Source organism: Muntiacus reevesi, chromosome 6 (genome assembly GCF_963930625.1).
Source record: "Muntiacus reevesi chromosome 6, mMunRee1.1, whole genome shotgun sequence".
Classification (NCBI taxonomy): Eukaryota; Metazoa; Chordata; class Mammalia; order Artiodactyla; family Cervidae; genus Muntiacus; species Muntiacus reevesi.
In genome coordinates this window covers 36614988-36630754 of record NC_089254.1, presented here as the reverse complement: position 1 = coordinate 36630754, position 15767 = coordinate 36614988, and the positions used below count along the sequence as shown (strand labels likewise).

Below are 15767 nucleotides of genomic sequence, written 5' to 3'. Positions count from 1 at the left end.
TTTGACAATTTATGGGAACTTTAACATTGGAAATTTCTGTCTTTGTAAAATCTTTTTGTCGTGATCAAAAAATAGTTTCCAATGGTGAAGATATTTGGGATAATAGGTTTTTATATGATCTTGGAAGTGCACCTGAGTAAATTTAATCTGTCTTTGGTGACAAATAGTTGATGAGTGAAGTTTCCCTAATGAGTGACACTAGCCTTGGGTCCAAAAATAACATTCTTTGGGTAATAATTTGACGTGGTAAAACTCCTTAAGGTCGAGTAGACAGAACAAAAGAGTCCTCATATCTGGGTCTTACTTAAGCCTCACAGTAAAAAAGAAAAAAGTCAAACAGCTCTAACTTTGAATCAGTTTTCCCCTTCAAAGAGGAACTGATCAACAGTCATTATGGAGGTAAAAGGACTTAGTGGCTAAAACAGTTTGCGTTTTCACCCTTATTCCCCATCACTAATTTTACTTCTCTGCTCTGCTTCTAATCTGTATTATCTACTTGCATAATATGTATCTATGGAAATTCTTATTCTTTTCTGAAACAAATATGGTTGTGTGTATTTGAGTAAATAAGAAAGAAATCAGTTCTAAATAAATAGCTTCTAGAAATGCACATTACTGAATCAATGATATGACATATTTTTAGAATAAGCAATTCCTAAGATGATAATGTTTTGTTTGCAAACCTTCATGCAAGAGACATGAAGACTGGAGAATTGAGAAATATTAAAGTTTAGTTTTTATAAGTAGTGAGTACCTTTTATATGGGGTTTGATTCAGAATAAAGCTTATTAAAAAGTTAAAATAATTTGAAAAGTATAAAGCTACTTATATATACAGTAGTCTGAATAGTGTTTATGAAAGGAAGACAGCTAACCTATAGGAAAAGGACTTACTCATCTCAGATAAAATTTTACATACCATATTTAATGTATGTTATCAATTTAATCCTGTGTTACTAACCTTGTCTAATTTCAAACAATATAAAAAGTAATTAGGTAAAATAATACAAAGCTAATAGGTGATAGAATTAGAAACCAAGTAGAAAAGTAGAATTACCAAATAAGGGGACAACAGCAATTTAACAAGTTTTTAAATATACTGACTCTTCATTCAGTATATGTACCATATATTTACAGCATTTTTACTAAACAAATTAATAAAATACTATAATAAAAACATATCTTCAAGATTGGAATATAAATGAAGGTAAGCAACTCATACTATTAGTCATATTTACTGTCAGTTACTATTTATTAGAAAGCCTTTAAAATCATTAGATTTATCATCTTGGAAAATTAGTAAACTGGCATTGTGTTTGAAAGTACAATTTCTGTGGAAAGGACAGATAGATAGATAGAAGAAGCAACTGTTAAGCTTATGCTAACCATGAAAAAATACTGAAATGAAAAATCTATATACCAGCAAGTATGTCATGTTAATGAGAAATACTATGGTTAAGACATTATATTGGAATTAAAAGTGTAATTTGTCCCCTGAAATTCTTTGGACACACTTACCAAGGCATTGTTATCAAAGCAGACATCAGGCCCTTTTCGGTATCTGGGTTGCTTCACCATATCACAAGGATCTGGACCATCAGCTAAAAAAACTTGTTAAGGGATATGAAGTTACTTTTTTCCCCCCACAGAACTGAAAAAATACAATGCCATATATTTATTTCTCAAAGCAAGCAGGAGAAACATATGACATTATTTTAGTACCATATACTACTATAGGATTTAAGGAACTAAACTGCCACAAATTTTTTTTTTTGTTAGCCTAGGGACTGTGTGAAGAGATCAACTTTTTATCTGTACTGTACACAGCAAGGTTGCTGGCACAAGGAAGTACTCTGTAAATATTTGTAGAATATAAGTGGTTGAGATGTGCAAATGACGCACCTGTGAGTCACGTAACACCATAACCGAGGACCTTGGTGCCTCCTATTTAGCAAGATAGAAACAGAAACTCGTTCTAGTAATAAACGGCAGCTCCAAACATAACATATGGGAGGACCATCTTCCCAGAAATAGCAAAAACCAGAGGCAGTCTACCAAACTTCGGCCTGTAATGCTTGAATAGTCACTGCATTGTTATTTAGCATATTTACCCACAGAAATATTCTTACAATTGCTGTCATCGCAGTTGTAGCATATGACAGGACTTACCTTCTTTTAAAGGCTGAATAAATATTCCATGGTGGGTAGAGACCACATAGACTCCATTAATGATGGAGCTGACAGCTTTCAAGGCGCAGCAGGCCCCTTTTCCCTTCTGTCCGACACCCGGGCGGGCTGCCAGGCAAGACAGAGGACGTCCTTACCTGGCACTGTGTGGTGGTTTGGGCCAACAAGCCGCGGAGAGCCCTGGCAGAAACCCAGCATCCTCCCAGCCACCACCAAACCCCAACCGGGCATTCCCTGATGCTCTCCAGCCATTTTCAGGGCTACTTGGGAATCTGCATGGCTCTCTCCACAAAGACTCCCCGTGAGAGCGCGAAGCCTCTCGCCTTCCCTGAGTGCATGTGGAGCATCATCAGTCTTGACATCCAAGTGAGGTTTTGTGTGAGGGGTCCGTGCTGCCTCTGTGAGGTGATCTCAGCGCTCTGTGGTATTTTTCTCTTTCTGGGCATGAACAATGGGATGCGGTTAAAAACGCATGGCTTTAAGATAGAATTGTCACTCCCAATCTCCCCAGCGTGAAAGGATACAAGTCTGCTCTGCTTGTATGAGCAACCGCGTGTCACAGGGACAAGTTCCTTTGCTCTCAACCATTATGAATATTAAGTTGGTGTTCATAAGTTTTTCTACATGGAAGATTCTGTAGAATGAGTATTATAAAAGATTAGAGAAAACGTCATTTGAGAAAAAAATAGTTTTCAAAGACTATTATGTATTAAAAAGAAAGAAAATATCACATGCACAAACAGTAAAACCCAATGAGAATGGTTTTTGAAGATAAAGATTAACATGGACATGTCATCTCTCAAATGAATACAAAAAAATTCCAATAGAAGATGTTTCTTAAGCGATAAACCTCAATGCAAAGTAAGTACCAATCTGTTGTTTAGACTTGTAAGAGATGCTTTATTTTACATGTTTAAGGAAGTGTGCTATTTATCACTGAAAATGTCCCAGAGTTGCCTTATTTTACAGTGAAGGAAACTAGGAGTGTAAAATGACTCAGCATTTGCCCAAGCTCATGACAGAATGAAGTCTAGATCAGGCTATTAAACAAACTTTCTGTGAAGATAGAAACATCGTCCACTTTAACCTATATGGCTAAACAAACACTTGCCACAGGATGCTATATTGAGCACCTGAAATGGTGACTAGTGTTACTGAGGTACAAAATTGTAACATTAATTTAGTTGCAGTGACTAATGATTAGATGACAGAAACTGCCATCTGTGGCTGGTTACGACTGAATTAGGACAACACGGGTCTACACAGAATTAAGGGCTTTGAATTCCATGTAGTGTTTTTTCCCCGTATCTTAAGCTGTTTCTACCTTTCACAGTAAAAATGTAGATCTGCTGTTAAAGAGTAATTGATTTTTCAAGGAAGTGGGGTTTTCTTTTTTTCTTAACCTATTTAAGTTGGGACACAAGCATAAAGCAAATCGAAAGTAGCCATGGTTCCACGTATTATACTGGTCTCTACATTACAGTTTAACTTAGTTTTAAAGTATACATTGCTACTCTTGGACATCAATTAATCAAAGACCAAAGACTCTAAACTGATAAAACCACTTAACTTGCCACAGTTCTATTTTCTGAAAGTGATGTCCCGATATGCTAATCTTTAAGCAAGATGGTCTGCTTTTTTCTGATTACATGCCTGACTCCACCCCCTTTCCTCTCCTCTGCATACCCTCTATCTCCTCCTAGGACATGGAGGTTTAATAAACTAAGTCATAAAATCATACTGACCACATCAATTACAAATTTGTGCTCACTGCAGTTAACCCCTTCCTGAAAATACTTAAAAAAAAAAAAAAAAAAACTTATAAACTTTTTTTCCAAATTCCCTAGCAACCAACTGTTCCTGCCCTGTCACCTGCTCAGATTACCTCACCTCCTCGTATTTCCTCTTCTCTCTGTTAACATTTCTTCTAGAATAAGCTGTCCTCAGTTACTAAAAACAAAGTATTCCAACTCTGTGCCTTCCTGCCCTGTTCTCAGGGATCCTGTGACACAGATTATCCCTTTCCTTTCAAAACTTCAAAAATCTCCACCCTGCTATTTGTTCTTTCTCTCGATACAAATAAAATGAAATTTTTCATTTCTTCCAAAAATTTTTCAAACTATTTTATGGACAGTGATGACTAACACTGACCTTGACTTTAGAAAATATGTTCTTAGTTTTTTCAGTTTCAAATCAAAGATAAGTGAATGCTACAACTAAAACAATTCCCTACCCAAGGATATGTCTGTTAATCTGTTTAGTAAGTATAATTCTAATCTTATCAAAATTAATATAATTTCTGAAACTATCTCTACATTAGAAAAATTTTAATATGGATTCTTTTAGACAAAATACAATTTCCTTTATATTCTGCCTAAAGGTAGGTATAATTTTCTTGATTACATAATTACTAAAATAAGTTGAAGGAATTACAACTTATCGAAGTCAGAATTAATGTTAAAAACCTTCAGAGAGACTGAAGATCTGTGGTGTTTTCAACATAAAGTGGTTACTCATATCTCTCATACTCAAATGACAATCTGTCATTTTCTGTAATGATTATAAAAGTGAGTACAATTTCTTAGGGAAGCAAGACTAGTCCAGAATTGAAGAAACAAATTACCTGGAACAGTTTCCACAATCTAATACACCACTAAATGATTTACTATCGTTATCGAAAAAATACTGGGTTTGTTCAGTAATGCAACTCTGCTTTGACAGAGAGGCCGTAAAGTCATCATCTTCCATCTCAACTGTGGGGAAAACAAAGACCATTATTATGAGGGGTCTCCCAGAGCCTCCATTTCTCAAAGAGCAAAACAAATCAATCAGTATAAGGGCAGGCACCATAATTGGCTAGTTATTCCATGAGATATAGTGGCAGCTCCAAACGGTACCCAATAACTATCATTAGAATAAATGAATTTGAATACATAACAGCTACAAAACAGAAACCAGTGTGACCTAGGAATGTTTCTAAGGCATTAGGAAAGTTGTGACAAAAAGAATTTAACCTACAAAATGTCAAATGGACGATCTCTCTCTCTCTCTCTCTCTCAAATACACACACACACACACACTCTGAGTTTTGAACTCAGCACACCCAAAAAGAAAATTTTTAAGTTATTATGATAGCATCTGAGCTATTACATACCTGCCTCAAGAAGTCGTGGAAAGGTCAAACTCAAGAGAAACTGCTGTAGAATAGACCTAAATTTTAAATACAAAAAACTATTGATAAAAAGCTAGGTGTTTTATTTTATAAATTATATCATAAAAACCAGAGTATTTTTGCATGTACACATAAACATATTTCTTTTTTCATCTTTCTGGAAAAACTGAGAATTTGCAGGCATTTTTATAGAAGTGTTTTTTAAATTATATAAGACATTGTAAATTTCTTTTTGTAAAAGAAGTCATGAAGTCAGTTGTCTTCAGGACCCAGTGAGGGACACATAATGTGTGAAGACACCTAATATAAATCTGAGTGAGGAGAAGTGATAACTAGGGAGAATGTCATCATATTAGTGCATAGTTTTGACATTCAAGATTTTATCCTTATTTTAGATATTGAAGCTGTCTGGTAGGGAAAAAACACCACAAAACAAACAAAAATGACTGTGTACTACGGGTTTATTAACTATTAAGGTGTCATAAAATCAAATGCATAATGTGGCATTCATGAAATAAAATATACCTATTAAATACAGGACATATGGCACATTTCAGTTTTACAATAAATGACAATTGAGCCAAATACTGGTAAAAACTCATCTGCAACTGAGTTTAGTTAAAACAAAAGCAGGGAGAAGGGAAAGGGGAAGTTGAGGAGGGGGCATTTCTGGCCAGAAAAATAGCATAAAAACAATCAAGTATTTCAGGATGACTATGAGATATAGAAAACCTTTGTAAAGCCTATCTAAAATAGCATTTTTACAACAGAAAGTACCATTTTTCCATTTTTCATAATTTTTAAGAAAAAATCAGATTTTTAATCTAAAATCTTTTCTACTTTAATAAAATGGCATAATCATTTAATTTTTGCTGGGAAAGCCTCAAAATCAAGTGAACATTATATATTAATTTACACTGAATAAAATTTACACAATACAGTAGGGTAATGACACAAAAGAGAAACAGGGAGAGGAGGGAATGGACCCAGACATAACAGGGGGATTAGTTACTTGACTGACCAGACCCAAACAATGATAAATTTGATCTTCCAGACTTTCCACAGTGTCTCAATAAGTAGTTTAAATGTCTTCTTTTCATTGGTGGCAGGATATAGGTAGAGGGCAAAGTGGGAGGAAGGGTAGAACCGGTGAAAAGAAAGATTTAGATCCATTTCAGGAATACAATGCCTCTAAAATGAGGCCAGTCTTTGTATGAAAAGTGAGGAAGTAGAAAAAGAAGTCATCATGTCATGAATCTGATGGATGAAGACATTTAACGTGGGTATTTAAGACAATAACTAGTCACTTTTTGTAGATCAATGTGAGGCCTAAAATTTAAGGACTGAGTACAATATAAACACAAAATACCAATGAAAAGAATTTCAACAGATTCATAGATAAAAGAATCCCCTGAAGAGGCTGAAGTTTGCATAAAGCTATTTTCATAGAAAAAGCTGAATAATTGTAATGGTTTTATACTGATCACTAAAGTCTACAAGCAATAAATGCTGGAGAGGGTGTGGAGAAAAGGGAACCCTCTTACACAGTTGGTGGGAATGCAAACTAGTACAGCCACTATGGAAAACAGTGTGGAGAGTTCTTAAAAAACTGGAAATAGAACTGCCATATGACCCAGCAATCCCACTTCTGGGCATACACACCGAGGAAACCAGATCTGAAAGAGACACGTGCACCCCAATGTTCATCGCAGCACTGTTTATAATAGCCAGGACATGGAAGCAACCTAGATGCCCATCAGCAGATGAATGGATAAGGAAGCTGTGGTACATATACACCATGGAATATTACTCAGCCATTAAAAAGAATTCATTTGAATCAGTTCTAATGAGATGGATGAAACTGGAGCCCATTATACAGAGTGAAGTAAGCCAGAAAGATAAAAAACATTACAGCATACTAACACATATATATGGAATTTAGAAAGATGGTAACGATAACCCTATATGCAAAACAGAAAAAGAGACACAGAAGTACAGAACAGACTTTTGAACTCTGTGGGAGAAGGTGAGGGTGGGATGTTTTGAAAGAACAGCATGTATATTATCTATGGTGAAACAGATCACCAGCCCAGGTGGGATGCATGAGTCAAGTGCTCAGGCCTGGTGCACTGGGAGGACCCAGAGGAGTCGGGTGGAAAGGGAGGTGGGAGGGGGGACTGGGATGGGGAATACGTGTAACTCTATGGCTGATTCATATCAATGTATGACAAAACCCACTGAAATGTTGTGAAGTAATTAGCCTCCAACTAATAAAAAACATATAAAATAAAATTTAAAAAAAGAAAAAATATTTATGACTGTTAACAATATGTGCTGTAGGAAATAATGTAGTTCCCATAAGAGTTATTTAGATGTCTGTATTTTCATCAAATTCTTTCCTCTTTCACAACCCTTTTTTCTCATGACCAAGAAAGCTAACATTTGGACTTACCAGGCCGCAGCAGTGGCCCACCAGCCAATGTGTAAAACGTCGGCTATTGATGGCTATAAAACAGGAAGAGAAAGGGTTACGCTAGTGAGCACCGAGTGCCCTCTGACACAACGGGAAGGCGAGTGGATGTCACTGACCACGTATGCTGAGCGATGCCCTGCTCCCTGCTTTGGTGCCGCTCCTGGCTCACACACCGACTGATAATCGTAAGACTTGTTATAAGCATAAACGGATATATTAACCAGGTGTCTCATCAGACTTGGATCAATCTCTCCAAAAAATCTTCCAATCTGGTACAGAAAAAAATAATTGACATTTGGCTTACATTTGAAACTTTATTAACACTTGAATCAGTACAAAGAAAAGAAATGATACAAAGAAACTGAACTAAAACCACTGAGGAGCTTAAAAACAAAAGCAAGTAATAAATGAGTATATGACACTTTGAAAGAACTCCCATGAGATTACGTGTTCTCATTACTGAATGGCTCCCAATGCTATCTGTGTAAGAAATGGACAGTTTACTATGCACTAAGCCACAATCAAATGAGATAAATGGTGAAATTAGAAACTTGTGGGGACTGTGATGAACTGGATTAAGTCCCATCCATAGGGACAACCTCGAACTCATCAATTCCAACCCATAAATAATGTCATGTTAGAAAACAGTCCAGGACTGAGAGATTTTTTTGTTTGTTTTTTAAAGAGAAGCCAGATATATCAATTCAGAAGTGGAATTATTTGGCAATTATTTCTACTTTGTTTGAAATGAACCAAAGAGCCTACATTGACAATGGGCAAATTTGGTGTTAGAATCTTCATCTGTTTCAAACCAGTTTGTATTAAGACTCATATTATCAACAGACTAATATGTGAAAGTGTTCTAAATTCCTGAGATCAAAAATAAAAAAGCTCATATCATATTAAAATCTTTAGTACATAACTTTTAACAGAAACAGTACCAGAAAGTAAAACTGACTAACAAGTAAAAGGAAAACTATTTTTAGGATGTGTTTTTTTATGGTTTATATTACATTAAACACTTTGGTTATCAATTTTTATAGTGGGATGGAGGAGTTTCATAATGTTGATCAGGGAAACACACTTTGGAAACTCTACCCCTTCCCACTTTAGGTACATACCTGGTTAGTATAATCATCATGATTTGCCATCAAAAGGAACCCACCATCATCTAGAATAACACAATCCATTACCTACCAAAATAAAAATAGCAGTTAATACATTTTTAAGGAAGGTTAGGTTACATTATGACTTCATTTTATGTAGATGATTATAACAATAAAAATAGGAGAAAAGCTTAAATAACTATATCTTATCTTGAAGGTATGTGCTCAGGAGATTCTGATGAAATAAGGGTATGCATAGGTTGCTATCAAACAATCAGGGCTTGAAATTCCACCACCATCCAGCCATTAAAATAGTCAACTCAGTCTGAACTCATAAGAACAAACCAGAAAAAATCCTTTTGTCACTCTGTGGTCATCTTAATAAGCCAGGAAACTAGATAAATCAAATATTTAATAATGTATAATTATTTTATTATTATTATATTTAAACACATACTTAAGATTTTGACAAGAAAGACATTTTAAAAAATCCATTTGGGGCACTATCCATCACAGACTTAAAAAGTAAAAGCAGCAGCATGAGGTTATTTATAATTGTTTTATATTAAAAGTATTTGAGTACTCTGGGATGTAAAAGCAAGAATCAAGAGAAAAAAATGCCTTTAAGGAAAAATAATCATATATCCTAAAATGTTCCCAGTTTAAATTAAGCTTAAATACATGAATCAATTTAATAGTTTTACTGTATGAAATTACAATTAAAAGCATTGTTTTCAGAGTTCAGGACATAATGCATTCTGTTTTCTTAATATGGAAGAAGCTTGCTAAAACCTTTGCTCTAAAAACAGCTGATACATAGTCTATGTAAAATGAATGTTACAATAATAATTAAAATTACTGGCTTATGGCTTCTCAAGATTTAGGAGTGATAAAACAATACGAAACTCCTACTTCCCTTGGAAACAGACAGACATACATACGAGGACTCAAAGAAAATAGGGGAATTCATCCTTCTTATTGAGTATAGGCATAACTTATCTAGTTTCATTCTTACCACATCTTAAACTGGAAACAAAAGGTTCATATTAGCTTTTTCAATTTCTCAAACAAAAATGCAAGTAATAGAATCCAATCCAGGCAAGTAAAACTTCTTTATAATCTAAGGTCCAGTTAAAAGAAACTTTCTCACCACTATAAATACAGCACAAAAATATTCAGATAAAAAGGAAAAGATGAGAAAAGACTGCATTGATAATAAGTATGCTTCAGTTAGAAACCATGGTCAGAAACAAAGCCAAAATAAATATGTGCAAAAGAATCTAACACAATTGGGTCCAAAGAGAATATAGTTCATATTGATATGGCTTTTGAATGAATATTTTTAAATGCTTCTAAAGTTTAAGTTTAGGAATTAGAAGCATATAATTCAAATTCTTATCAGTGAATAAGTTCACAATTCCATACAATATTATTTTGGTATCTGATGAAAACTTCCTGAATTTTTTTTTACCATTAGTCTTAGAAAGAGTAACACAAAAAGTTGTATTTAAAATTCCATTTTAAAGAGTTTTCTTACATCACTGTTTCTTTTACAGTCACAAACTGGACCAGCACACTGAAAGACAGAAAGTACAATTATCACCTCACCTTTACTTAATAACGATTTTAATTATATCATTTGCATTATTACCATATTATAATAATTTAGTATAAAAGATTAAATGATAGTCTAATCACTAGTTTTATCTTTATAAATTAGAGAATATCAACAAATATTTAAATGGGCATTTTAAATTCTTACATTGATAATACTTTTATTATTGGTTGACTAAACAAAAAAAATTTTCTGAAAAAAATAGGAATTCATAATTATGCTTCAATGTAGTAGCATTAAAAGTTGATTTTGCCACTGTATTTGATTTTTTGAGACTAGTATATGTAGCATAGGAATTAAAAAAAAAAATATCTTACCGGATCCCTGATTGATGTTTTGGTGAAATTCTCTATCCAGGAATTTACATCAATTTTAATTCCAACAACTGAAAAACCATGTAAAGAAAAATTAACACAAAGTTTTTAAGAAATGTAGCCATAATTGTCACCTATCTTTCCTCTCACATTTGAAAATTCCTAAGGAGGCAAATGTAAGTTTCTTTAAAAAAAAGAAAAAGAATATCCATTTAATTGCAGATACACTGAGAAATGCTGATTCAAATTCATGTAAAAGGTTACACATCTAATTAGCTAGATATATATTTTGCTATATGATAATTTAGGTAATTTATAAAATAGCATTCAATTGAATATAATGCTAAAATTAGAGATATATTTCCTGAGGTTTTCATTAAGAAGTAATATTAATAGCTCTTAAACTATTACATAAACTTCTTTATATTCATAGTTTATTTTCTACACCTTGCCAATTAATACAATAAGCTTAAAAAATTGATAGTGTCAGGAATAGATTTATAAATATGAAGTGACTTGAAGGGTGAGCTTGAAGGGGCTTCCCTAACCTAACCAGTGCATGCAGTAGTTGCTGAAGAAATGTTTGCTAAAGTGTGGATAAATGAGCGGATGAGTAGGTAGGTGAGTGGGTAGAAAAGGGCGCATGAATGAGAGACTGAAAGAGTAAGACTGGATGAGTAAATAAGCAGCCGCGTGAATGGAGGAAGGAGCAGATGAGTTAGTCACCGCATGAGTGACAGTGAATCTATGTAGTTGAACCACTGAGGGCTAAAATGCCCTCAGAAGCAGAACGGGATTTATTTGCTTTCTCAATCTGCCTCTCTAAACCCTTTAGAGAATTCTAACAACACTGATTTACACAATACTTTTTTCCCTTAATTTTTATTTATCTGTTTACTCTAGCCCATTTCTAACTCCCACTGATGCTCAGTTTTAAGAACTTTTGCATTTGCTTGACTTAGTTTACCAAAAATTTCATATTCTTTATTCTAAGTTTTTAAAAAAGATCTCTACTTTTTAACAGATATAATATAGATAAGACATAATATTTGTCTTTCTCAATGATGGAAACAACTTTTTATGATTAAAATATTATAGACATTCACATCCTTGGCGATATCTACTCTGCTACCTGGCATGTGAGACCTTAGTTTCCCAACCAGGGGTCAGACCCGTGTCCTGTACAGTGGAAGCATGGAGTCCTAACCAATGGACTGCCAGGGAATTCCCTTGACTTCTGTATATTTGAAATACTTTATAGGTTAGATTTCTAGTGTGAGATTGCTACATCACTCAAACATTTAGAATTTGATATATAGTATAAAATTGACTCCATAAATTTGTGTCAACAGTGTATAAACATATACACTTCTTTGAAAAATTTGTCAACTCTTTATAGTATCAATTTAATTTTATCCCCAATCTCATAGGTAACTGTGTCTCATTTTATTTTTCAAACTCACATGTCTTTAACTGTATTTTGGTTGAAGTGTACTAATAGCCTTCCAGATAAGCACTGCCAGTTGATATTAGAAACAGTAGGTCACATTTAATTTCAGTCTTGTGTATGTGGACAGTATATATGCTTACCTGCAGGTTTAAGAAGCTTTCCTTGGATGTAAATTTCTACAGCTTTGCTTACCATAATGCCTGATTCATAAGCACCAGGTCCACTTTCTAAAAGAAAAAAAAAAAGAAACACAAACTGCTCTAGATAAATCAAATAATATTACATTTCTTTTAATATATACAGGAAAACAGTATTTTGCTTAAATATTCTAGCATAAATATGTTATCAAGGAATGGGTGGTCTCCTCTTTTTCTTCCTTTTTATACCAGGCTAAGTGAAGTGTCCATGAATTGGTTGCATTAATTGATTTTGGAATGGAACTTATTTAGCTTGGCTGCATCACTCTCACAAGTTAAAGAATGCACACCAAATCTCTGGTTTATACCTGCTAAATATTGAGGAGGCTGCTGAAAAAACTGGAAAAAAACTGAAATTCCCTGAACTTCAGTTTCCCCATTTGTAAAAATGATGGTAATAGTAAAGCAATCATCAATCAATTAAAAATAAATAAATATTTTAAAATGATGGTAATAAGCCCCTCTAGAAAGGCTGAGGATTAAAATAGAAAGCTTGAGGGAAAGAACCCAACAGAATATTTTTAAAATGTAGACTAGTAATTATTTGTACAAATATTATGCAACTAATACTGATTAAAGCAGAGTAAACTATATTTGCAGTTTGTGAAATTAGGGATTATCTACAGGTGTTTCACCGTACCATGCATGTCTGTAGATATGCTGTATTCACATTATTGGTTGGCTGATTTCCTGTAGATGCATTTTACTTCCTCAGTTAAAGGATACTTCAGTCTTTCCAGTGTCATGCATATGGTATATAATTAATAATGACTGTTCGAGCAACTATCATAAAATATATTGTTTGGGGGGAAAGCAGGTAGTAGCAATAATTTATTTAAAAAGGGGAATTGAGATGAATGAATTGTAAAGTAGCACTTACTGTTAAAGTAGGGAGCAGTGAAAACATAGTTATCGTTATCTAGACTTCTTTTATAGAAGCTGTCCTCATATGTTTCTGGGTTTTCTTGCCAATTTTCTCCAGCCCTAAGGAGGAAGTAGCTCATCATTTTTATTCTTTAATCTATTTGATAACTTACTTTTCCATTTGTGGATATCACTGAACTTTACAGATATGTCTGCATCTCTGGTACGGGTAAGGAAGTTAGTGGTAATTGATGGTGTAAATGACATTCATTACTAAGCAATAGATCAGCACAGAGTTAAATTAAGGAGCAGAAAAGGCTGACTTCAAGTTTTACTCTGACATTTACTAGCCAAGTAATTATGGACAAGTCAGTTAGTAAATCAATTAGTATTAAAAAACCTACAAAGCCCACTTTATGGACTCTTCTGAAGATAAACAAAGATAAAATCCATACATGAGTGAAAATAATGAAGTGCTATGTAAATATTGCCAATAGTCATATTCATAATAACATTATGTTCATTTAACCAGGTTAGTTATGTCTACAAAGAGAAAAATCTCTTTTAAAACTTAAATGCTGTAACAAAGGTGACAAGGAAAAATACAACTGAAGAATCATAGCATGTTTTTCAAGAATGGAGCTTTTTAATAATTAAGTACTTTAAATAAACTCTAATTTAATAGCGATCAGTTTCTCTGAAGAATAGCTTCCTAATACAGTAATGCACAGATCCTTGGAGTAGTCCTCTGTAATGTACTAACTTTTACAGATGTTATTTGAACTTACTCTTTCGGATAAACTCTGGTAATCCCACCATCAGTCACAACAAATCGTGCTTTCACTCCCTTGCTGAAACAGAAGACAGAAGAAGGAAAGTTTCATTCAACTGAGTCTTTGTACGATATTTAGATGTTGGTGGTACAAAGAGAAATAAAATGGGTTCCTAAGACAAAGCAAGCCAAGATAAATATATCAATAGACGCACACTACGGTTTAATAGGCTAAAATATCTAAGAAATAGTTAAAGAGAGGAACTTTGAGGAAGACATTTCATAAGAAACAATGATATAGTTGCGTTTTGAAGACAGAACGGGACTTAATAGAGAAAACATCACATGTAAAGCAATGAGTACATATGAGGGGAAGCTAGTGGAGAGTGGTAGCGTTTGGTGCACAAAAGCATAAGGCACGAGCTGAGAAACAATAGGAAGTAAAACCCCAAGTATAAGCTTCTGAAGAATGGTCAGCTCAGGTATGATCCTGAAATCCATGCTGGAGAGTCTGCTTCACCTTTAGCCTGAAATTAGGACTCAGTTTTGAAAGTGAGACTCTGGCAAGTCTGAGTTACATGGAGAATAGACGGGGAGGGGCTATGGGCAGAGAAATCAGAAGCACTAAAGGCAGAAAAATCACCTGCTGTGATTTCTTAGAAATGGAAAAACATTAGAAGCTTGAGAATGAAGAAGAGAGGAAAACTTTTTTAGAAAAAAATATTTATCATTTGGTGGTTGATTAGTAATGGAGTGGAGAAGAACTGGAACAGAACGATCATCAGATTTCTCAATTTCTTGACTGGGTGTAGGGCAGTGCTTTTAGAAAGCTAACTGAACGTTCACTAGAGATCCTATTTTACCTCAGACACTGAGACACATGAAAACACATCAATTTAATCTGGTTATTCACGGTGAGGTGTGTAAATGTGTAAAACTGAGTAATCGCTGATGTTAGTCCTGACACACACCCAATACTAAAAATTCAACAACTGCAAAATGGTTTTCTTGAGAAATTGTTATTAAAGATAATAAACTTTAAATTTATGAGGCCAATTTCCCCCAAATTTCCTAGAGTTGCTAAACTGAAATACAGAATATATATCTTTTTATTAATAAGAACAGATACTTACATGTTTTTCTGCTTACTCCAGTAATTTTGGACAAGTTCATTTGTAAAGCCTGCATCCAGCAAGACTCTATTAATCAAGTCGGTGTTGCCTAACACAGAAAAAAAGAGAAGTTTCATTATATGCACATAGTTTAATTAGGATAATAATGAAACAAATGTATTCTTTTAAATTTCCAAAGCAATTTAGAGTGGATAATATTTCTATGAATTTAAAAATGTACCCTTATTAATTATCTGCATCTTTATGTGTGTTCCTCTTCCTCCCAGTTTTCAGGATATGGACATAATTAGAAGTGGAAAAGCCAATTCTAAATGAGGCAAGTTAAGTTTCTAAATGTTATCAAAAAGATAGGGATTTCAAAGCATCATAATTTCATAGGCAAGTTTAATAGAATTATAAAACTGTATAATATAGTTTGTTTTCTGGCCAAGGAACAGAACACATCACAGGCCAGCAGTACTCCAAGACTGGCTTTTGAAATCTAC

The 15767-nt window shown here is 34.0% G+C and overlaps 1 protein-coding gene across 6 annotated transcripts in view; it reads right to left on the bottom strand.

The window, feature by feature from the left end:
• CACNA2D1 (calcium voltage-gated channel auxiliary subunit alpha2delta 1) overlaps window positions 1-15767 on the bottom strand; it is a 494429-nt gene that overhangs the window by 18452 nt on the left and 460210 nt on the right. For all 6 annotated transcript variants that reach the window (XM_065939979.1, XM_065939980.1, XM_065939982.1 and 3 more), the window contains 13 exons: window positions 15283-15370; window positions 14166-14228; window positions 13394-13497; window positions 12457-12543; window positions 10870-10937; window positions 10475-10513; window positions 8953-9024; window positions 7948-8100; window positions 7811-7863; window positions 5341-5396; window positions 4810-4939; window positions 2711-2820; window positions 1518-1600 (listed from right to left, as the gene is read on the bottom strand). In XM_065939979.1, coding sequence (XP_065796051.1) covers window positions 1518-1600; window positions 2711-2820; window positions 4810-4939; window positions 5341-5396; window positions 7811-7863; window positions 7948-8100; window positions 8953-9024; window positions 10475-10513; window positions 10870-10937; window positions 12457-12543; window positions 13394-13497; window positions 14166-14228; window positions 15283-15370 — 1106 coding nt within the window. The remainder of the gene's footprint in view (window positions 1-1517; window positions 1601-2710; window positions 2821-4809; window positions 4940-5340; window positions 5397-7810; window positions 7864-7947; window positions 8101-8952; window positions 9025-10474; window positions 10514-10869; window positions 10938-12456; window positions 12544-13393; window positions 13498-14165; window positions 14229-15282; window positions 15371-15767) is intronic.